This window comes from Prionailurus bengalensis, chromosome A3 (genome assembly GCF_016509475.1).
Source record: "Prionailurus bengalensis isolate Pbe53 chromosome A3, Fcat_Pben_1.1_paternal_pri, whole genome shotgun sequence".
In the NCBI taxonomy this organism is placed as follows: Eukaryota; Metazoa; Chordata; class Mammalia; order Carnivora; family Felidae; genus Prionailurus; species Prionailurus bengalensis.
This window is the reverse complement of record NC_057354.1, coordinates 121,556,428-121,578,728: the sequence shown is the minus strand read 5'-3', so window position 1 is coordinate 121,578,728 and position 22,301 is coordinate 121,556,428. Positions and strand designations below refer to the sequence as shown.

Below are 22,301 nucleotides of genomic sequence, written 5' to 3'. Positions count from 1 at the left end.
CCGGAAAGGGCGGGGCCTGGGCTTAAGAAGGGGAGGTGTTCCTGTCACGGCAGCCCTGAGCAAAGGAAGCTGGCCGGAGGGTGCGGGGCCTGGCCCCTGTGGGGCGCGCGCGGCGGTACCCGGGGACTGGTGCGTGGGCCCGGTCCTCCAGCGCTGGGCAAAGCTGGGCTTACGGGGTTGTGGCAGGTGGGGTTGTGGCCGACCCTGTCCCCGTACCCGGAACCCCCGACCCTGAAGTTGAGCGCTCCTGTAACGCCTGCGGCGACGCCAGTCCCGACCCCCACCTCATCCCCGCCCCGGCTGCCTCAGTCAGCGATCTGGGGCCGCCGAAGTGAGAAGGCCGCCCTTTAGCTCTACTTTATTTTTATTTCCCTAGATTGGCTTTACACGGGTCAGTTGACGAGGCCGGGGAAGGGCCAATGGGTTACAGGGCGGCCAGGAGTCGCACCCGATCTCCTTCCGGCGTACTGTGAACTTTGTCCAAGTTTGTCCTGGGAAGGCCTTAGTACTACCCCCTCCTCCTTCATTGCGGCAGTTCCAGGACGATTTTGCCCACGTTCTTGTTGCTCTCCATGTATGCATGGGCCTCTTGGATCGCAGTCACGGGGTAGACTCTGTCCAAAACCGGCACTAGACGTTGTGGGCTCTCCGTGGAGAAGTGGGGCAGAATCTGTTTTGTGAAGGCCTCCACCAGCATTTGCTTGTACTTAAAATAAGGAAAAGGAGACCATCAGTCTAGAGAGACTTTACCTTGCTACTCCCCATCCTGCTTATTTAATAGCTTTTGTGCTCTCTCTGAAACGTGTACACATCTGAAAATGCACACAGGGGTACCTAACTCCTTTACTACCAGCTTGTATGTGCATGCCCCTAAATGTATAACCACTCTTCTGTAGCAGATAAAGACGGAATCCTGGACTAAAATATTAGTGGCACAGACCACAGGACTGTTCTTAAGGGTTTAAAGCAGGAGTTGGGCCACAGAACGGGCTTCTATAGGCTGAGTTCAAAAGGGATGTTTATGCTCTGCTATCCCACAGGTGTGAAAACGTAGGTTGGGAAACATTCCCAAATCTGGCACCTGCTAAAGTGCCACACAGAGAAGGTTTCAGTAATATATGATATGTTGAAGGTCCAGCCTTAACTAACCTTACTCACCTAAGCGGCTTTATATCACACTGAAAAGAGTTCTGCCTTTGGAGACAACCCCTATTTCCTAATATTGTCAATGCTTCATTCATTCTGTTACAAAGGTTAAATAATATGTGAGGGATTAGTTACCTTCTTTCCAAGATGTTGAGACTTCTGACCAATTTTAATTAGTTCTGTGAAAATGATTACTTATTTATCCATAGCGGGGCAGGTTTCTACACGGGCTGTCTAACAGAAGATGTGTCAGATCTAACTTTTTTGTAGTTATGTAAACAAATCACACTTTTCTGGGCAATAAAATCATGTTTTCTTTTCATTCATCATTCACCTTTTCGTCCCTTGATCTCAGCAGAGTGGTGATCAGACTTCCTCGTTTAAAAAGTAGCTTTGAAAGTAGAGGTCCATTGATGTCATTTCCTCCCATCAGACCATAGAGAACCCAGCGACCGTCAAGAGCCAGGCAGTTGACATTTTTCTCCCAGTAGGATCCACCTATGCAGTCTAGAATAAGGTTGACTCCAGCACCTTTCACATGAAATACAGATTTGTAGTGCTAGTCAGACACAGAAAGCTTTGTGCAAAGTAAGATTCCATGGTATATTTGTGAATATATGGATATGTACATGTATACAATGTATAGGTTAGAACTAGAAACATTGCTCAAAGAAACATTGCTGTAAATGGAGTTTAGATAGCTGAATTCTATCATACATGTGTGCTGTAGTTCATCTTTTATGATTCCTAGCCACAGCAAGAGGGAAATGGGGCAACACCATGACCTGGTATCTCTCTTGATCCCCATGTAAGTATAGAACCCACTGGCACCCAAGCATGAAAGAGAAAGAACAGGGGAAATCCACCCAGTCTACAGAGCAGGCTAATTCACATCTAAATTATGAAGTGTCTGTACTGGGTTGTCTGAATCATTTTACTAGCTTTGGTTTCATCTCTCCTTTTCGACTCAAAATGGAAAAGGGATGACCCCAAAACATACAGATTTGGCTTTGGAATACAGAGGCTTACCCATTTGGGGAGCTACCGTCCTACCCCTCCTATGACCAGCACTAAACTGGTCTCTGCCCTACGCTCCTGGTAACTCATTGCAGAGTGACTTGGAAGAAGAGGTCCTGGATAATCCCGGGCCAATTCTTTGGTTTATCCAGTTTTTAAAATGAGTAGGAATCCTATCACTTACAAGAATGCACACAGAAACATTTTAGTCCTAAATACTGTCTGCCTATCTCCAGAGGTCAAACACCAGAGTACTAGAAATTGGCCAGGGCAGCTGTTGGGCATTTAGCAGAGGCAAGACAGATCCAGAGTACTGGCAACCTTCAGGCTGGTGAGGATTTTGTTTAATCACCTCTGAAATTCCTGTTGAGCTGCAGAAGCTATTGTTTACCTTTGGTGAATTTCAGTGTTGCTTCAGAAAAATCCTCTTCTTTGTAATTGAATCCAGCAGCTGCTCCAAGCTTCTCTGCCATCTGAAGCTTGTGCTGGGAGCCAGCTGTGACTAGAGGAATAGCTCCAGCCATCCGGGCGAGTTGGATGGCAGCTGTGCCCACACCACTTGATCCTGCATGGATTAGCACAGAGTCTCCAGCCTGAACGTGTCCTGTGACACAAAGTACAGGAACCATTCTCTTTACTTTGCAAGTGTTACACATTCCCCACGCAGGCATATTCTGCCACATGTGCCTGGCCCTGGACCACCGAATGCCAAATCTCTTGCTCTCTTCAGAGTGCTTGACAATTCTTTTTTTGTTTTCTTGCCTCTTGTCAAAGTGGGAAACAACCTTTTGAAACAGCTATTAGCAGCCACATCCATAATCTATATTTTCCTTATGAAGTAATACCGAGATGCACATCTCTGACATATACCTTAATAAGTAAGAAGTAACTGCTCTCCCCACTGTCACCACCTGAAGCCAGTCCCTCTTTAGTCTGAAACTGGCCTCCAGCTGGTCTCAGTGATCCAGGCACCATGGACAACCACCAGGCTTCTCTTCTTGAAATGGAGCTTTCATTATGTCACTTTCTCCTCAAAATGTAAAGTGGTTCTCAGTTGGCTTTTGCATCCAGTCCAGACAATGTGCCACTCAAGGCCACTACAACCCAGTCCAAGTCTCATCTGTCACAGATAATAATCATTGTCCTTCACTCTGAGTGGAGCAGCCAATCTCACCTTGACACTCTCTTAAGCTGCCTTGGCCTGCCTTCTGTCCACCTCAACTTTACTCACCCTTCAAGTCCTTCTCTTCCAGAAAGCCCTCTCTGACCACGCTTACCCACGCTAACTGTTGCCATCGGGAGTTTCTATTGTAGTTAGAGACAGGGCCACCTGCTGAACTCTATGGTTCTATGTGCATGACTGGTCTTCCCAGTTTCACTGAGCTCCCTCATGGTAGGGACCAAGTCTTCTTAGGCTCCCTCCCATCAGAGGGATTGGGAAGAATAAAAGTTGATTGAATAGCCCCTTCTGCTGCATCAGGCTCACAGAGAGAGGCTCGGCAGGACTGTGAGCAGCTGGGACTACTGGGGGGCCTACAGTGTGAAGATGTGCACAGGCCTTCTAGCCAGTGTTTTCCAGGCTCCATCTACCAACCATGATTTTCAGCCTCAACATCAGGCCATTGCTAACGTGGTATGAGGACCTGATACTACCGGCAGTACATTAGGGTGGGGTGCTGGGGTTGGGTGTGACTCAGTGGCCAGGCCAAAGCTGCCTCTGAGGGCTGCCGGGTTTTGAGGTGGCTGAGTCAGGAAGTAACTAAGCCACACTGTATGGAGCGAGCACGGTGTGGGGGGCCTCCTCACCCAAGAGATGTAACAGCTGGAAGGCGGTAAGCCAGGCCTCTGGGATGGCTGCAGCCTGGGACAGGGTCAGTCCTGCTGGAATAGGCATGAGGAGCCCTTCAGGGACAGTGACATACTGAGCCTGTCCCCCTCCAGGCAGCAGAACCATGACTGGGTCCCCAATCTTCCAGTGCCCCTGGCAGGCGGGCCCCAGCGCTGCTATGTGTCCAGATGCCTCCAATCCCAAAATGCTGCTGGCTCCCGGGGGTGGGGGATACTGGCCTTGTCTCTGCAGAAAGAGGGGTGCACTAAGTGGTGAGCATGATCAGAAATGTGTGTGTCACCATCCCTGGCTCTCTTCCAATGGCCCCTCTTTTTCTCAGAAAAAATAGGGTAAAGTCAGGTTTTGCTAAGTCAGCACAGGAGACAGGAGAAGTAATTCAGATACTGTAAGTCACATAATAGGTGGATGTCAGAAGTGGTTGGGTCCTTAGCTATTTACTTCGTCAAAACACCTTGTTTTACAAAGAGAGAAACTGAGACCTGCACAGGGAAATGCCTTGTCCAAGGTCACAAAGTAAATCAGTAGCAGGATGAGGAACAAAACCGTGGACTCCTTAAAGACAGTTTTCATATATCAAGTGCCAGGCTTTGTACTCACTCACTGCAAGCCTCAGAAGCCTCTGACTGGAGGTTTCAGACCAGAGGGGCTGAACTAAGACTGCACTAGAACCATTTGAGGAGCTTTTTCAAAGTACATATGCCTGGGTTGTGGTAATGTTTATTTTGGAAAAGTGGCCCAGGTGATTCTGGCACACATTTCTCAATTACCCCAATCAATGCAACTGTCTCAGTTTAGTGCTTCAAAGAGCAGAAAAAAGAAGATTCCTAGAGTACAGTCCCCTGCCAGCTCCAGGACCCTCAGAGCTGAAGGAATGCAGAACTTTGGAGCCACACCAGACCTCAGTTTGAATTAGAGCTGCCCTGATTATTAGTGTTCTGAGTATTGCTTAACCTCTCTGACTCTCAGTTTATCTATATAATACAAATGGTAAACAGGGTTGCCAGAAGAGTAAATGAGATAGAGCAAGGCCTCACACACACACACCCCACACGCTCAACAAATGGTAGTCCCTATCTCCTTATGTGGAAGCCTGAGCAGGTAATGGATTAACACAAAGTAGATGCCGCTTTGCAAATATCCCTATATATTGTGGAAACAAAGGAGGCTAAATGGTTCTTTGTCTTAGAATCCCCGGCACACATTCTGCAAACCTATCATGAAGACTGTTACTGGCAGTGCCATAGGTCATTCCTTTTATCTGTCTGGTGAATCTTTCTCGAAGGCCCGGAAGCCCCTCCCTGACCCCTGGGTACCTGGAGTAAGTCTGCCCGGTTCAGGGCGCTGGCCGCCACTTTCAGGAGGACTTCACTTTCTACTGGGCTGGGCTTGGCCACCTCCTTCAAGTAAAGGTTTTCTGGTCCTCCCGGCTTGTCAAAGTGCACAGCTAACATGTTCTCTGAGGACACTGTAGAAGCAAGGGAGGGAGCCCGAGGTCCTTCGGAGAGCGCAGCGCCTAACCCGACGCTGCAGCGCCCCCTGCCGGCCAGCGGCTTCCCTTAAAAAGTGGTCTCCAGGACGTCCGGCCCGCGCTCCTTCGCTGGAGGTCCCAGCCTCCCGCACACGGACCCCCTGCAGAGGACACTGGTTAGGCCAAGGTGGCGCTGTCCCGGCTAGGATGCAGCGTAGGGGGAAGACACAGAAGGGCGTGAGGCAAGTTGCGCTCCCTCTGAGTTGGAACCCACCCCCACCCCGCCTCACCCGCCCGGGTGTGAGTTCCTGGACACTTACTGGGGCCGGGCTCTCCGCTGCTCCGCGCGGCGCGGTCCTGCGCTCCCTCGGGTCCCTGGAGCAGAAGAACCCTGGAGTCCGGGACTGCTTCGGCCGCGACCGCGAAGGACGGCTGGACTCCGGACAGCGCCAGGGGTGGGACTGACCTGGACCAACCCTCCTCTTCCTTCTCCTTCTCCCCCACCTTGCAAAGATAGTGATAGCGAATCAGATTCTCTATTCATTTGAGCCTCGGAAACTAGTCCTTCTTCGGTTGGCCGGAAATCCTGTTATAGTCTCACTTCCAGAAGAGAAAACTTCCTTCTCTCTAGAGAACTAGTCTCTTGGCCGGCGATCGGTCCATTTTCCACCCAGGCCAGGCTTTTAACTCACTGACGCTGTAGGGCCAGCATCTTGAGTATGGTTGGGCAAGATGGGTGCAGCTGACAGAATTGAGGAGGATTGGAGAAAGGGGAAGGTTAAAGCCGTCCTGGGATCCTTACCACTTCTGCTCTTCCTCCTGGGGATGAGGGAGCAGCGCCTGGAAGATGCTGCCCAGGGAGGCAATTTTGACTGGTTAAAGTTGTATAAATAGGCTACATCAGGTTTCTCAGATTTGGCACTGTTGACATTTTGGACTAGATACATCTTTTTTTTTTTTTTTTTAATTTTTAATGTTTATTTTTGAGCGAGGGAGACAGTGTGAGTGGGGGAGGGGCAGAGAGAGAGAGAGAGAGAGAGAGAGAGAGAGAGAGGGAGACACAGAATTTGAAGCAGGCTCCAGGTTGGGAGCTGTAAGCACAGAACCCAATGCAGGGCTGGAACTCAGGAACCCTGAGATCATGACCTGAGCCAAAGTCGAACACTTAACCTACTGAGCCACCCAGGCGCCCCTGGACTAGATAATTATTTATTTTTGAAAGAATGCCCTGTGCATTGTGCAATGTTTAACAGCATCCTGGTCTTCACCCACTATCCAGTCATGACAATAAAAAAATGCTTCCAGACATCTTCTGGGGGAGGGGCTGTCAAAATTGCTCCTCTTCTTCCCCTCCCCCCCCCCCCCCCCCCCAGTTAAGTGCTGATTTAGAAGAATACACACATGTGTGTGCTTGTACAAAAACAAGTTAGGTAACATCTGTGGTGCCTTATAATTTACAACCTCTTCACATGCATCCTCATTGGATCTTCATAACACTTTACTAGAAAGGAACTCAGATATAGAAAGACTAATTTGATTTCAAGGAGCACATAGCTAGTGAGTGCTAGAGCCAAAAATCAAATTCATATCTTCTGGGTCCTGGTCCAAGGCTCTAACTACAGCAAGCTGTCTTGTATATGTCTCTCCTGCCAATTGCAAAATCTTATCTCTTTATTTACATCCCTCTGCTGAGCACACCTCTTGCAAGAAGGTTATTAGAAAAAAAAAAAAATGTTTTTGTAGGCTTCATGCCCAGTGTGGAGCCCAACACGGGGCTTGAATCTGACCTGAGCTAAGATCAAGAGTCTGATGCTTAACTGACTGAGCCGCCCAGGCACCCCCAAATTATGTTTTTTCATAAAGCTTTCTGTTTTATAAAAATGCCCATCAGGGGTGCCTGGGTGGCTCTGTCAGTTGGGCATCCGACTTTGGCTCAGGTCATGATCTCACGGTCTGTGAATTTGAACCCTATGTCTGGCTCTCTGCTGACAGGGTGGAGCCTGCTTCGGATCCTCTGTCTCCCTCTCTCTGCCCCTCCCCTGCTCATGCTCTCTCTCAAAAGATAATATAAGATAAGATAAGATAAATAAAATATAAAATAAAATAGAAAAAAATTTAATGCCCATCAGCTACTGTCCCTCTTCTTGCCATCTATATCAAATGGCCAAGAAATATATGAAAAACAGTAGTAAGTATATTACCAGATGTCAGACAATACTATGATAATGATAACAATGACAGTATAGTACATGTTTCTGAAATGTTTGTTCTATAGAAATAAATGCCAGTATATAAGGACATATGTAGAGAAATGTTTCTTGCAGCATTGATCATAGAGAAAAAATGTAGAAACAAAATAAATCCCATTACTCAGGGAATGGCTGGATAAATGATGAACCCATACATCCATTTGAAAAATGCCTTAGAGCTGTAGCAGTTGACATAGAGGGATTTCTGTGAAACATTCATTTAATGAGAGTAACATTTTGGTAAAACAATGGCAAATGTCCATATATGCATGTACATGGCTATACACATACTTATATGGTCATGTGAGCATGAAAAAAGATACAGAATCTTTTTATATGGAGTTATTTTTATATATCTTATTTTGGGAGAGAGTGCCTACCTCATGGGAGGTAGGGAACAAAATACAAAATACAAAAAGAATAAGCACTTTATGGGGCGCCTGGGTGGCTCAGTCGGTTAGGCGGCCAACTTCGGCTCGGGTCATGATCTCGCGGTCCGTGAGTTCGAGCCCCGCGTTGGGCTCTGTGCTTACAGCTCAGAGCCTGGAGCCTGTTTCAGATTCTGTGTCTCCCTCTCTCTGACCCTCCCCCGTTCATGCTCTGTCTCTGTCTCAAAAATAAATAAACGTTAAAAAAAAAAAAAGAATAAGCACTTTATATGTTGAGCTATGTGAAAGAAATGAAACATTTAAAATTTTAAAAATTGAGTTGGAATGCTACATTCATAGTCTCAATGAATCATATCTCCCTGTAACTACACCAGACCCTGAGCTGGAGGACTCAGCTAAATTGTTCCCAGGTTCCTGACCCATAGAAACCGTGAGATAATATATGTTTGCTGTTTTAAGCCACTAAGTTTGGGGGCAACTTGTTATGCAACAATAGGTAACTAATACAAGAGAGAAAAGAGGAGGAAAAGATTATGGAAGAAGAGTAGGTAGGACAAAAGACAGCTCCCTTGAGCTGGGGAGTAAGGATCAGTTTGGCCTTTCCTCCAAATGCACAAGCCACTGCAGAAACATGCACATCTGTACTCTGCATGGCCTTCAGCCTCTTTGCAGAGAAGTCCTCCTTATAACCAAACCCCGTTGTGGCACCCAGCGCCTAGGCCATCTCAATTTTCTCCTTGGGGCTCGTGGTCGCCAGGGAGATGGCTCTGAATAGTCTGGCCAACTGAACGGCAGCTGTGCCCACATCCCCAGTGCCAGGAGGGATGAGCCCTCTCAGCCCCTCTTGTACGCCTCCTGTGGCAGCAACCCAGGTTAGAATATGCTGAGCCAGCAACGGCACAGGGGAGGGAAGTTATAGGGTTGGCTTTGGAAAGATAAACCATCTAGTGTATTGAGGGTGTGATGAGAGACAAGCCAAGGGTCAGGTGGGCCCTGGGTCACAGAAGGCACTGAGTGTGAGGAGCCATCCAGAGTTCTGGGGCTCAGGGAGCCTTGATCAGCACTGGGTTTGTACAAAATCAATCCAGCAGGCAAGGAGAGGGTTAAGGGTCAGAATTGTTCTAAAGGGGCCTCCTGGGGTGCACGGCTAGTTCAGTCAGTTAAGCATCCGACTCTTGGTTTCAGCTCAGGTCAAGATCTTGCCATTTCTCGTGAGTTTGAGCCCTGCATTGGGCTCTGTACTGACAAGGTGGAGCCTGTTTGGGAATCTCTCTCTCTCTCTCTCTCTCTCTCTCTCTCTCTCTCTCTCTGTCAACAAATAAATAAATAGATACACTTAAGAAAATAAAAAAGCAGGGGGTGGGGAGCTAAGAGTCTAGGGTGCTTCTGGGACAGACAGCCCCCAGGACAGATGGCTGGGCGGCTCTGTTCCCTCTTTGTAGCAGATGAATGGAACAGGAAGGTCTCCTCCACTGCCTGTGAGGGACCCAGCAGAAGGACCAAAGGACAGTTTCCTCTCGGGATGAGGACAAGCAGCTGGAACTGCTCTGAGAAGCTTGGTTCTGCCTCACATTGGTCATAAAAATTGTCCACAGTTGTCTCCATGGGGGACAGGTCCCATCAACATTGGGATTAAAGGTTAGAGTGTGTCAGAGCATCGGTGAGGGGCTTAGAGATGAAGGTTAGGGCAGTCAGAGGCCTGAGTTGGTGTCAGCAGTTAGCTTTGAGTGACAGGGCAGGGCTAGCGGGAGGGGTCTCTGGGGGTTGAGGGTCTTCCTCACGCATGCAGTGTAGCGGCCAGAAAACAGTGAGCCAGGCCTTCGGGATAGCTGCCGCCTAGGGCAGGGTCAGTCCTCCAGGATGGGCATGGGCATGAGCATGAGGAGCCCTTTGGGGATGGTGACATACTGAGCTTGACTCCTGCCAGGCAGCAAAACCATGGCTGGGTGTCTGATCTCCCACTGCTGCTGGCAGCGTGGGCTCCAGCTCTGCCCATGTCTAGATGTCTAGAGTCCCAAAATGCTGCTGGCTACTGAGGGCTGGAATACTGGCTTTGTCTTGCAGAAAGAGGGGCACATGGGTGAGTAAGTGGGTCTGATGAGACAGGTCCGGGGTCCAGTGCCAGTCTTCGTTGTTGCTGGAGGAAGATGGCCACCCCACAGAACAAGCTGCTTTTCTTAAAGCAACTTTTCCTGCTCTAGTTCCCTTTCTGTGAAGAGCTACATGTAGGGATTGGGTGGAATTTTTGCAGTGGCAGTATTTCACAATCCCCCATATTTTAGCAGAACAAACAAGATCTTCTGCGTTAGGAATGGGGTGGAGGAAGTGATCTGAGGTGCAGTTACTGCTGCTGCTGCTGCTGCTGCTGCTGCTGCTGCTGCTGCTGAAGTTAAATGGGGTTGAGGGCCTGGAAGAATCTCGTCCAGATGTCCAGCAGGCTCCCGGCCCCTTCAAAGGGTTTTGCACAGTGCTGCTGAGTCACCTTGAGACAATAGCTTCTCTGGTGACCAAGCTCAGTGGTGACTCATGGTTCTGGAGCAGACCCTCTTCCCTGGAGGAGCTGGGCCAGCTCTTGTCTAGGTTGTTCATGCAGCTTTTGTGCCTGCAGGCCTTTCTGTGGGCTCTTTCTCCCCTCCCTCTGTGCATACTCCACACTGAGCTTGATGGAGCAAATCCTAGGAGCAGGGACTTAGGAAGGCTCTGGGAGAGAGAAGACTTGGAGTCAGCCTGGTGGAGTCCTCTGCCTCCATCTTCTGGGGTCTGCTTTTTGGCTACCTGCCCCTGCCATCTTCCTGGGCACCCATCCACGTGACTCAATGCCCAAGGCACTTCTTACTCTGGGCAGTGGTCTTCACATTTTGTCTCGAACAGACAAAACTTTTTCAAAAACTATGTGTCTGTCCCCGCTCACATTTTAAAGTTGATACCTAAAATATTTTTTCCTTTTTTTTTTTTTTTTTGAGAAAAAGAGAGAGGGAGGGAGAGAATGAGTGGGGGAGGGGCAGAGAAAGAGGGAGGGAGAGAATCTTCAGCAGGCTCCATGCCCAGGACCCAGTGAAGAACTTAACCCAGAGCTTGATCTCACTACCATGAGATCATGACCTGAGACAAAATTAACTGAGCCACCCAGGCACCGCAATATCTAAAATATTTAATCTTAAATGTAAATAGTGTAAAAGATATGATTTCTGGTCATAAATACTAACATTTTAAAACTCATATCAGGATTTTATTTATTTACTTATTTTTAAAGGTTTATTTATTTATTTTGAGAGCGAGAGCATGCAAGCAGGGGAGGGGTAGAGAGAGAGAGGGAGAGAGAATCCCAAGCAGGCTCCATTCTGTCAGCACAGAGTCTGATGCAGAGCTCAAACTCATGAACTGTGAGATGGTGACCTGAGCTGAAACCAAGAGTTGGATGCTTAACCAACTGAGCCCCCCCAGGTGCTCTACTCATATAAGGCTTTTAAATGTATCAAGTAGAATCCAGATTTCAGAGCAATTTGATATCTACGATCATCCACTAAAAATGCCCCAAACAGTTCTTTAACAGTTAGAAGCTTTAAAATGTAATTTTCTTCTTGTACTAATATTCCATTCTACTTTTATCATAGAATTATATACTGCTGCATTTCATGCTTTATTGATCATTGTTATCTGCAAGAAAATGTGTACAAAAACTGACATTAATTTAAAAAGTTATTTCCTGTGACCATAGGGCTGTGAGTGTTACATTTCTTCTGGAATTTATTATTATTACAATATTATTAGTTCACAATTGATCAAAACATTATTTGAATTTTTATATTATTATAAGTATTATTTCAAATATTAATAATTATTGAACATGAAAAGTAGAATTTTATTGGAAAGACATCTCTTAATGACCACTGGTGGGGTTGAATTTTTCCAAGTAATTACTATGTCTGTGGATGAATATTACTCATTGCTGGAATGAGACTGGGATCAACATAAATTCTCTTCCTATTTTTCATTTTTATAGACAAGCTCTGAGGAATCTAATTTGCATAAATTAGATGGGAAAGAGAAATTTCATTATAGAAATGTCAGCCAATTCTCTGAATACCTCTGAGTTATATGATTAAAAACTATATAATGATCTATCATCAAAAATTATTTTCAAAGATTAGCTGGCAACTTAATTAGGTCTTTTTTCAATTTTGTTGAAAGCAAAGACTTGGAAACCAATCAACCTGTAAAGGATTTGTTACCCACCCCTAAGTGTTGTTCAGGATCTTAGCTTCTGGAATTATACAAACAAAGCTTTGTGAAGATTTATCACATGATCATTAATTATATCTACTATTTTTTCACTTAGAGGCACTTTTTTTAAAGTTTATTTATTTTGAGAGAGAGAGAAAAGGCAAGTGGGGGAGGGACAGAAAGAGAGGAAGAGAAAGAGAATCCCAAGCAGGCTCCACGAGCTCGAATTCCTGAACCCTTGAACTGTGAGATCATGACCTGAGCTGTGACTGACTGAGCCACCCAGGCGCCCTAAGGCCCCTTGTTTAAATCAGTATACTTACAGGGGCGCCTGGGTGGCTCAGTCGGTTAAGTGTCCGACTTCAGCTCAGGTCACGATCTTGCGGTCCGTGAGTTCGAGCCCCCTTGTCGGGCTCTGGGCTGATGGCTCAGAGCCTGGAGCCTGCTTCTGATTCTGTGTTTCCCTCTCTCTCTACCCCTCCCCCGTTCATGCTCTGTCTCTCTCTGTCTCAAAAATAAATAAACATTAAAAAAAAATTAAAAAAAAATAAAAAAATTGATATACTCACAAAGGATTTGGAAAGTAAAAATGTTAATTTCAATACACTTTTTTAAAAATAATTTTCAGATTAAAAAAAATTTTTTTTACATTTTATTTATTTTTGATAGACACAGAGCATGAGCAGGGGAGGGGCAGAGAGAGAGGGAGACACAGAATCCGAAGCAGGTTCCAGGCTCCGAGCTGTCAGCCCAGAGGCCGACGCGGGGCTCGAACTCACAAACCGCGAGATCATGACCTGAGCCAAAGACCGACGCTCAACCGACTGAGCCACCCAGGCACCCCTCAATACACTTTTGCTACGACAGTTTTTAAAAATCAAATCCTTCTAGGGGCGCCTGGTGGTTCAGTTGGTTAAGTGTCCGACTTCGGCTCAGGTCATGATCTCACGGTTCGTGAGTTCGAGCCCCAGGTTGGGCTCCGTGCTGACAGCTCAGAGTCTGGAGCCTGCTACGGATTCTGTGTCTCCCTCTCTCTCTGCCCCTCCCCCACTCATTCTCTGTCTCTCTGTCTCAAAAGTAAACACAAATAAATAAATAAATCTCATTAAAAAAAATCCTTCTACCTTATCACATACTTCAAATACATTTTCATTAAAATGTATTCATACATTGAAGCTGCAGACTTAATTATGAAAAACATCTGTGACATTCTTATTGGCAAAGCCAATCCTCATTGTTAAATAATCAGCCAGATAAAATTACTTTCTATCAGAGGTTTCTCATTTTTCAATTCAAATAGTTATGTTAAATACATGTCCTATTCATATTAAAAAAAATTTTTTTAACGTTTATTTATCATTGAGAGACAGAGAGAGAGCATGAGCATGGGAGGGGCAGGGAGAGGAGGAGACACAGGGTCAGAAGCAGGCTCCAGGCTCTGAGCTGTCAGCACAGAGCCTGACGTGGGGCTCGAACTCACAAAGTTTAACCAACAGAGCCACTCAGGTGCTCCAACAATCATCTTAATTCTGAATTTTAAGAAATATAGGGGTGCCTGGATGGTTCAGTCGGTTAAGTGTCCGACTCTTGATTTCGGCTCAGATCTTGATCTCATTCCCTCTTAGGATTCTCTCTCTCCCAATCTCTCTCTGCCTCTCCCCTCCTCCCTCTCTCAAAATAAATAAACATTAAAAAAAGAAATATAGGTAAGACATAAAGCCTTCCTCTCATAGAACAATTATGACACAAAGATTTTCACTATTTCTCACTAATGCTTTTTACTTTATTCTCATGGATCTCTCCACATATATTTTTTGACAGTAGAGGATGGATTTAAAAACGTTAAAAAATATTGAGAGTTTTCCTTTCCTCTGGCACACTGCAGTTTTTGTACTCCAAGCCAAGCATCATGGCAAGACTGGGGCTGAATGGGAGCATACCTTCCTTTTGTGTACTGGGGGAAGGGTGCTTGGGGAGGGGAGGTGGGAAGCTAGAGCTGACAGGACTCCTCAACCACAGCGGTTTTAGGCAAGTATTTATGGAAGTTGAAGATCTGGTAAAAAATTAATCACTTAAATCCATTCACGCCTGTGTGCCCCTTCTAAAGTCTTTGTGGACCACCAGGACACAAATCTCTTTAGTTTGGAGACCCCTGGACCAGAAGATCATCTGGCCAGGACACCTCTGCAGGTACTGTGTGGCTACACCAAAGGGTCACTTTGGTGGGTCTCTCTGAATAGCTGGACACAGCTGGAACTTTATAATAAGAATTGTAGAAATAACTGGGCAGGTCTATATATGATGGCTGTAGGTAGGGAGGCATTTGCCTTGAGGTGGTTTACAAAAAGGGCCCCCCAGGCACCTAGCAGTGCAGTGAGTATGTGTCTAGGAAAGGCTGGCTGACCAGCTGGTGAGCAGGCAAGAGGCTTCATGATGGCCTCTAGCACTTTAGAGATTACCACGGGCCAGGGCCAGAACTTCTGCCTCGCAGGCTCAAAACCCCAGCTTGACAGCATGTGGAGAGTGGGTGTATAATGCACATGACTGAGTTATAAAATCCAGAAGTCAATGTGCTGATTTACAAGGAGAAATCATTGGCATGAGGACTGACTCCAAAATCTGTAGGTAGATCTACATGGAAAGCCCCAGATAGCATGTTTTCAGAATTCAGAAAACTGTACCTTGCTGCTTGATAATGTCAAGAACTGCAAAAGGTCTAAGACCTGATGCCAGTGGTGTAAGATGTTCCCTCCCCAGGGACACCTGAAGGGTGTGCCAACCAGGTTGGCCTGCAGTTGCTGTTAGGGGAAAGAAAGATGCATCATGGACAGGATGGAATACTAAATTTTCAAAATAGGTTGTATAACTCCCCACCCTTATTGTCCTGATCATCACCCTGGAGGTAAACAGCAGATGAACCCTTTCTGGAGATGACTGCATTCATTGCCCATACTAAGTTGTGTGGACTAGGAGGAAGGAAGGGAGACAGAGTCAAAAATCTTTTTGAGTTGATTAAAAAAATTTTTTTTGGTTGATTTTTTTAAGTGTTAATTTATTTTTGAGAGAGAGGACAGAGTGTGAGCAGGGGACGGTCAGAGAGGGAGGGAGACACAGAATCTAAAGCAGTCTCCAGGCTCCAAGCTGTCAGCACAGAGCCCCACGTGGGGCTTGAACCCAAGAACCATGGGATCATGACCTGAGCCAAAGTTAGACGCTTAACCAACTGAGCCACCCATGCGCCCTTGAGTTGATTTTTGAAAGGCCATTTCCAATGTTCAACAAAATCAGATGCCTGCAGATGGTGGGGAGTATGGAATGCCCATCAAATACTTTGACTACGGCCCAAAGGGTGGCCTTTGTGTTGCCCTTCTCCCCAAGTTCTACAGGGGTGATGTGGACCAGATGGCTGTCACACATGTGGTGAGCAGCATTATAGGGCAACAACACTGAGTTCAGGGAACTTACCTTTTTTTATAGCAAGCAGTAAGAAAGCTCGCTCTTTGCTCTGAAGGGAGACATTACTTCATTTTTCGGGGTTGCTTCCTGGAACATAACCCTGAGAAATGCCCTGGGTGAAGAGTGGTTAGGGCCTTGCACTCTTGACATACTCAGCAGGATGTGGGAGTCCAAGAGACTCATGGAGGAGTCTCTCAACAGATATGCCCGTGCAGCTATCAATGTCCTCACATTCATACCAATGACCAACGCTTAAAAAAATCAAACAAACAGGTAAAGCTTATCAAAGAATTCTAATTAAAGAAGAGGATCTCTTGAAATAAGAAACATCGCTCCCTTAACTCATTCTTCCTTTTTGGTCCCTTCTTCCTAGTGTTTTTCAATCACAAAATCAGGCATTACTTTTTCTTTAGAATTGATTTCCTATAATAACAAAAGCTGGTTTTCATGGTCCTTTGATGACTTAATTTCCTTTTCTTCTTAGATATTCTCCTGAAAGAAACCAGAACATGGTTATTACTTGTGAGCAGCAAATTATCACCACAATATGATTCATTAATTTATTTATTCCACAGACATTGGGAGTGACTACCATGTGCCAGATGCTGGACATACAAGGATGACTGGATAGTTAATACCCAGTGCTGCTCTCAAAGATATATATGTTTCCTAGAATCTTTCATAATAAAACATTTAAAAATAGTTATAATTCTTTATTTCCCAAATTTTCTGTAATTATCGTGTATAATTTTGATATAATTTTTTGATAGTGAAAAATATAATTAAAAGAAAAACAAGGGAAGGAAACAGAAGTAATGAGATAAGTAACTGGCTCCTGAGTAGGTGTCAGGCCTCAATCATCCTTCACGAGAATCCAACCACTTCCAAGATAGCCTATCCCTTCCTAGAGCAGGAGGATTTTTATTTATTTATTTTTTGAGAGAGAGAGAGAGAGAGAGAAAGAGAGAGAGAGAGAGAGCAAGGAGGGGAGGAGCAGAGAAAGAGAGGCAGACACAGGATCTGAAGCAGGCTCCAGGTTCTGAGCTATCAGCACAGAGCCCGATGCAGGGCTCAAACTCATGAACTGTGAGATATGACCTGAGCCAAAGTCGGTCACTTAACTGACTGAGCCACCCAAATGCCTTGAGCAGTAGGATTTTAGTAGCATGATGGCAGCTATCTCCTTCTAACTAGTATAGATTCTTTGGAGTATTTTGTGGTTGTAAACAAGAACCTCAACCTTTACTGCCAGCCACAGAATCTACTTTACAGGGCTGAGGCAACTTCCCTGGTCTCTACGGGAGACCTGGGGAATTAGCCCTGGGCCCCAGTTGATAGGATAGAATCTGGCCTCTTGACAGCCTTATTCCCCCTTTCCCTAGCCTCATTTTCTGGATACCTTTAATTATATAATTAGCCCAAATCTACATGTCTCTGTTCTGTCTTCCTGCTCCAGCCCTAGTCTACTGAAACTGAACTTCCCTCAAATTTTGACACCTGCCCAGAAAAGGACCTTGGTGGTTGTAATTGCCTGTTCCTCCCATGTTGGAGGTCACTCCTTCTGTGTCTTCTTCAGGTTCAGTCCTATTTACTCTTAGAATACCTCATTGCCAGCTGTGTAGCATGGTTTATGACGCTCCATGACAGGAAACTATTTATAACAACTGGGAAGTTCTGTGCATACATACATTTGTGTGTGTGTGTGTGTGTGTGTGTGTGTGTGTTTCTGTGATGGTACTTAATTTCTCAGTTGTTTTTTTGTTTGTTTTTAAAAAAAAATTTTTTTTTGTTTATTTATTTTTGAGACAGAGAGAGACACAGCATGAACGGGGGAGGGTCAGAGAGAGGGAGACACAGAATCTGAAACAGGCTCCAGGCTCTGAGCAGTCAGCACAGAGCCTGACGCGGGGCTCGAACTCACATACTGCGAGATCGTGACCTGAGCCGAAGTCGGACGCTTAACCGACTGAGCCACCCAGGCGCCCCTTCTCAGTTTTTTAAGATTCATTTCTCTGCAGCCTTCCCTGATTCTGCTAGGCAGAGGCTATTCATTTATTTGTTCATCAAACATGTATTAATTACCTACTCAACACTAGAGGCTGTTTTAGGTACTGGAGATAGGAGATTAAGACACAATTCTTATCTTCTAGGGGCTCACAATCTAGGTAAACAAAGAGCTCTAATGGCAATGATAGTAAAGGTATGCATAAAATACATAGCATAGCGGGAATATGCATAGTGCATAGCCCAAGAACTGACTTGTGTCTCCATTGATGATTAGGGATTTGACAACTGAATGTGAAGGGGCAGGGCAGAAAGGGACACTTATTTTTAGACAGCATGTATAGAGGCCTGGGAGGTAGAGACTATGTCTGCTTACAGCTTTGATATCCTTTTTTATTTGGATAGAAGAACACACATGGGGGGCGCCTGGGTGGCGCAGTCGGTTAAGCGTCCGACTTCAGCCAGGTCACGATCTCGCGGTCCGTGAGTTCGAGCCCCGCGTCAGGCTCTGGGCTGATGGCTCGGAGCCTGGAGCCTGCTTCCGATTCTGTGTCTCCCTCTCTCTCTGCCCCTCCCCCGTTCATGCTCTGTCTCTCTCTGTCCCAAAAATAAATAAATGTTGAAAAAAAAAATAAAAAAAAAAAAAAAAAAAAAAAAAAAAAAAGAAGAACACACATGGTAGATCATCACTGAATATGTGTTGAAAGAATGAAAGAATGGCCGCTTTCCTCACTAGTAGAAGTAGAGGATTCTACTATCTTAAAGGAGTGTTCAAGTAACCCCCCCCCCAATTTTTTTTAGGAATTTAGGTTTACATTTAAAAATCTGAACACAAATATAATTTATCATTCATTAAGCTCAACTCTCATGGGTATAATTTCCCAGTTAGTCCTATATTAGATCTTCATTCAAAAACATAAAGACACAGAAGAGGAATGCAGTAGACATCAATAAGGTAGCTGCCTGGCTCAGTAATTTTTCTGTAAAAGGCTCCTTTACATAGGGTGGCCCCCAGCAGTTAACATTTCTGTTTTGTTTTGTTTCGTTTTGTTTTTTACCCTGCTGCCTTCCTCACCCCTAACCCCCCAAAAGCTGACTGATATAGGGGTAAACCATATGACCCAAGACTTGTCAAATCAGTGTCCTAAAAGAAATTAAGAGGCAGTATGTGAGCCTTGGCCATGATACCAGCCAGGAAAGGCTTTGCAATAGGACAGAACAAAGCTGTTGCCCTTAGAAAAAGACTAGAGGGGTGCCTAGGTGGCTCAGTCTGTTGAGCATCTGACTCTTGATTTTGGCTTGGTCATGATCCCAGGGCCGTGGGATTGAGCCCCACATTGGGCTCCGCACTGAGCTTGGAGCCTACGTAAGATTCTCCTTCTCTCTCTCCCCCTTTTTTTCCCCTACCCCCTCCCCTGCTTGTACTCACTTTCATGCTCTCTATCTAAAAAAAAGAAAGAAAAAGAAAAAAAGAGACTAGAGAAGCATTCTAGCGGTATTTCTGTCCCTGGAGTCCATTTTCCCTGTGGTTCAGCTGCACTAACTCCAGTACTCTTCCAATAAATTCCTCCTTTCTGCCCTCGGTGGTGTGAATTGGTTCTCAGTTACTGGCAGTCAGAAGGCCTCACTACCATAGGGAACGAAGACAGGCATAGGGAGACAAACTTACCCAGTTTCTCTGTGGCTTCCACACAAACACTAGGATACATGCCTTCAGTGTAAGTTGCCACCAGAAGATACAGATGGGTCTTCACAACAACCACACCAGTGTTTTCCTGGGTAAGAGTAAAACAGAATGCCCTTCTTTGGGTTCTTGTCACAGGACTAGCAGTTGCACTTCAGCCACATTTCTTGCCATTTCTTTACTTCCATAACGCTGATAAACATCTGTTTTTGGACAGATATTTTTCCAGTAATTTAGTTGTCTTTTCTCAAAAAATTTCAGACTTGTAATAACAGCATGTGTGTTTTGAGAAAGTTCCCCAGCTGATTGTAATCTACCCCTATCTCAATGAGAACACATGATATAGTGAAAAGGTTATACGTTTTGGAATTGGACAGCTTTGGGCTTGAATCCCGGCACCTCCATTTTCTGCTGCATGACTAAGGAAGAATTATTTAACCTCGTTAAGTCTCAGTTTCGTCACCTGAAAAATGAGGCTACTTACTTTATAATACGGATGAAGTATGCTTTGCCATAATATAGGGCATCCAATAAATGTGAATTTCATCTCCTTGTTTCCTTACAGGCAACAGAGAGCCAAGAGAGGTTTTAAGCACATGAATGCTGACTTTTTCTTTTTTCTTTTCTTTTTTTAAGAAAGAGGATGTAGAGTATGGAGTAGTGAAAGGAGATACTTTAGGCAAGGTTCAGTTGACAGATTCTGGAATGAGTATTTCTCAGCTAGGCTCTCTGTTCATACTTTCTTTTACTTATGCCTTCCTGGCATTAGACTGCTGTCTCAGACATTGCCACTGCAGTCATGGGCTCAGTTTGTTTTATAAATGGGATCAGTAGGGACAGAGCAAATCGGAGTCAAATTCTTAAGGTTTTTTACCTAGCCGTCTTCAAATCTTGAACACTCACATTCTTAGCATAAAGAGAATAGTCATCTGCCCGGACACATTTGTAGTCCTTTTCCTTGAAATACAGTCCTTCTCTTCTGGTTTGCAAAGGGTTCTTGGCGAATCCATTCACAAGAGTTCGGACATCACTGGGCATTACCTGCAGAAGTTAGACTAGGAGTGGGCAAACTATGGCAGGCTGGCCAAATTTGGCCCACTACCTGTTTTTGTAGGCCTGGAAGATAAGAATGTTTTTTTCTATTATTAAGTCATTGGAAAAAACAAATAGTATATTTTGTGATATGTAAAAATTACATGAAATTCAAATTTCAGTGTTCATAAAGATTTATTGGAACACAGTCACACCCATTTTTTAATGTACTGTCCTTGCTTGTTTCCCCATTAAAACTGCATAGTAGGGGCGCCTGGGTGGCTCAGTCAGTTAAGCGTCTGACTTCGGCTCAGGTCATGATCTCACAGTCCGTGAGTTCGAGCCCCGCCTCGGGCTCTGTGCTGACAGCTCAGAGCCTGGAGCCTGTTTCAGTCTGTGTCTCCCTCTCTCTCTGACCCTCCCCCGTTCATGCTCTGTCTCTCCCTGTCTCAAAAATAAATAAAATGTTAAAAAAAAATTAAAAAAAAAACTGCATAGTAGTGTACTTGTGACATGGGCCATATAGCCCAGAAACCAAAAATGTTTACTATGGCTCTTTACAGAAAGAGTTTGTAATGCTTATGCCCAAACTGGCTTTTTCTTACACTAAATCCTGGTGATGCTACACTCAAGCTTCGCTCCTGGAGTTTGATGAGGGCTGCACTGTCCACATGCTTTGTTCCCAGGAGGGTATCTAACAGTAAGTTCTGCAAATGGCTCATGCTCCCTCAGCCCTGAAAAAGGGAACCACAGTTGATACGATTCACCCTATGAGAATACAAACCTCCCTAAGACCCTTTGGACAGGTCTCAGCGTGAAAACTGTGGTCCGTTACCTAATATCCAAAGAGGAAAATAGAATAATAGAAAATCACAGTTCACAAAGCAGGTTATTAAGTGAGCTTAGAAAATCACTGCTCATAATTTTCTAGTTATGTCAGTGGTTCACATCGGAATCACCTGAGATTATAAACCCCAAAGCGTGGCACAAAAACAGACACATAGACCAATGGAATAGAATAGAAACCCCAGAACTAGACCCACAAACGTATGGCCAACTAATCTTTGACAAAGCAGGAAAGAACATCCAATGGAAAAAAGACAGTCTCTTTAACAAATGGTGCTGGGAGAACTGGACAGCAACATGCAGAAGGTTGAAACTAGACCACTTTCTCACACCATTCACAAAAATAAACTCAAAATGGATAAAGGACCTGAATGTGAGACAGGAAACCATCAAAACCCTAGAGGAGAAAGCAGGAAAAGACCTCTCTGACCTCAGCCGTAGCAATCTCTTACTTGACACATCCCCAAAAGCAAGGGAATTGAAAGCAAAAATGAATTACTGGGACCTTATGAAGATAAAAAGCTTCTGCACAGCAAAGGAAACAACCAACAAAACTAAAAGGCAACCAATGGAATGGGAGAAGATATTTGCAAAGGACATATCAGACAAAGGTCTAGTATCCAAAATCTATAAAGAGCTCACTGAACTCCACACCCAAAAAACAAATAACCCAGTGAAGAAATGGGCAGAAAGCATGAATAGACACTTGTCTAAAGAAGACATCCGGATGGCCAACAGGCATATGAAAAGATGCTCAACGTCACTCCTCATCAGGGAAATACAAATCAAAACCACACTCAGATATCACCTCATGCCAGTCAGAGTGGCCAAAATGAACAAATCAGGAGACTATAGATGCTGGCGAGGATGTGAAGAAACGGGAACCCTCTTGCACTGTTGGTGGGAATGCAAATTGGTGCAGCCACTCTGGAAAACA

At 45.2% G+C, this 22,301-nt stretch overlaps 2 protein-coding genes across 4 annotated transcripts; both read right to left on the bottom strand.

The window, feature by feature from the left end:
• Positions 1-346: 346 nt before the first annotated feature.
• Positions 347-6,046, bottom strand: TP53I3 (tumor protein p53 inducible protein 3). 2 transcript variants are annotated; one of them, XM_043604434.1, is made up of 6 exons: positions 5,801-6,046; positions 5,326-5,477; positions 3,970-4,237; positions 2,555-2,767; positions 1,481-1,677; positions 347-706 (listed from the first exon to the last, which is right to left on the bottom strand). In XM_043604434.1, coding segments are annotated over exons 1-6 (1,014 nt in total). In that variant the 5' UTR covers positions 5,802-6,046; the 3' UTR covers positions 347-523. The 2 variants fall into 2 exon arrangements, with proteins under 2 accessions (XP_043460369.1, XP_043460370.1); XM_043604435.1 differs by having other exon boundaries at positions 2,555-2,728; positions 5,801-6,011.
• Positions 6,047-16,072: 10,026 nt separating this feature from the next.
• Positions 16,073-21,561, bottom strand: PFN4 (profilin family member 4). Of its 2 annotated transcripts, XM_043604432.1 has the most exons (4): positions 21,124-21,561; positions 20,390-20,527; positions 19,472-19,577; positions 16,073-16,290 (listed from the first exon to the last, which is right to left on the bottom strand). In XM_043604432.1, the coding sequence occupies exons 1-4, from the start codon at positions 21,238-21,240 to the stop codon at positions 16,262-16,264; spliced, it is 390 nt and encodes a 129-aa protein (XP_043460367.1). In that variant the 5' UTR covers positions 21,241-21,561; the 3' UTR covers positions 16,073-16,261. The 2 variants fall into 2 exon arrangements, with proteins under 2 accessions (XP_043460367.1, XP_043460368.1); XM_043604433.1 differs by lacking the exons at positions 16,073-16,290; positions 19,472-19,577 and adding an exon at positions 19,611-19,689 and having other exon boundaries at positions 21,124-21,560.
• Positions 21,562-22,301: the final 740 nt, after the last annotated feature.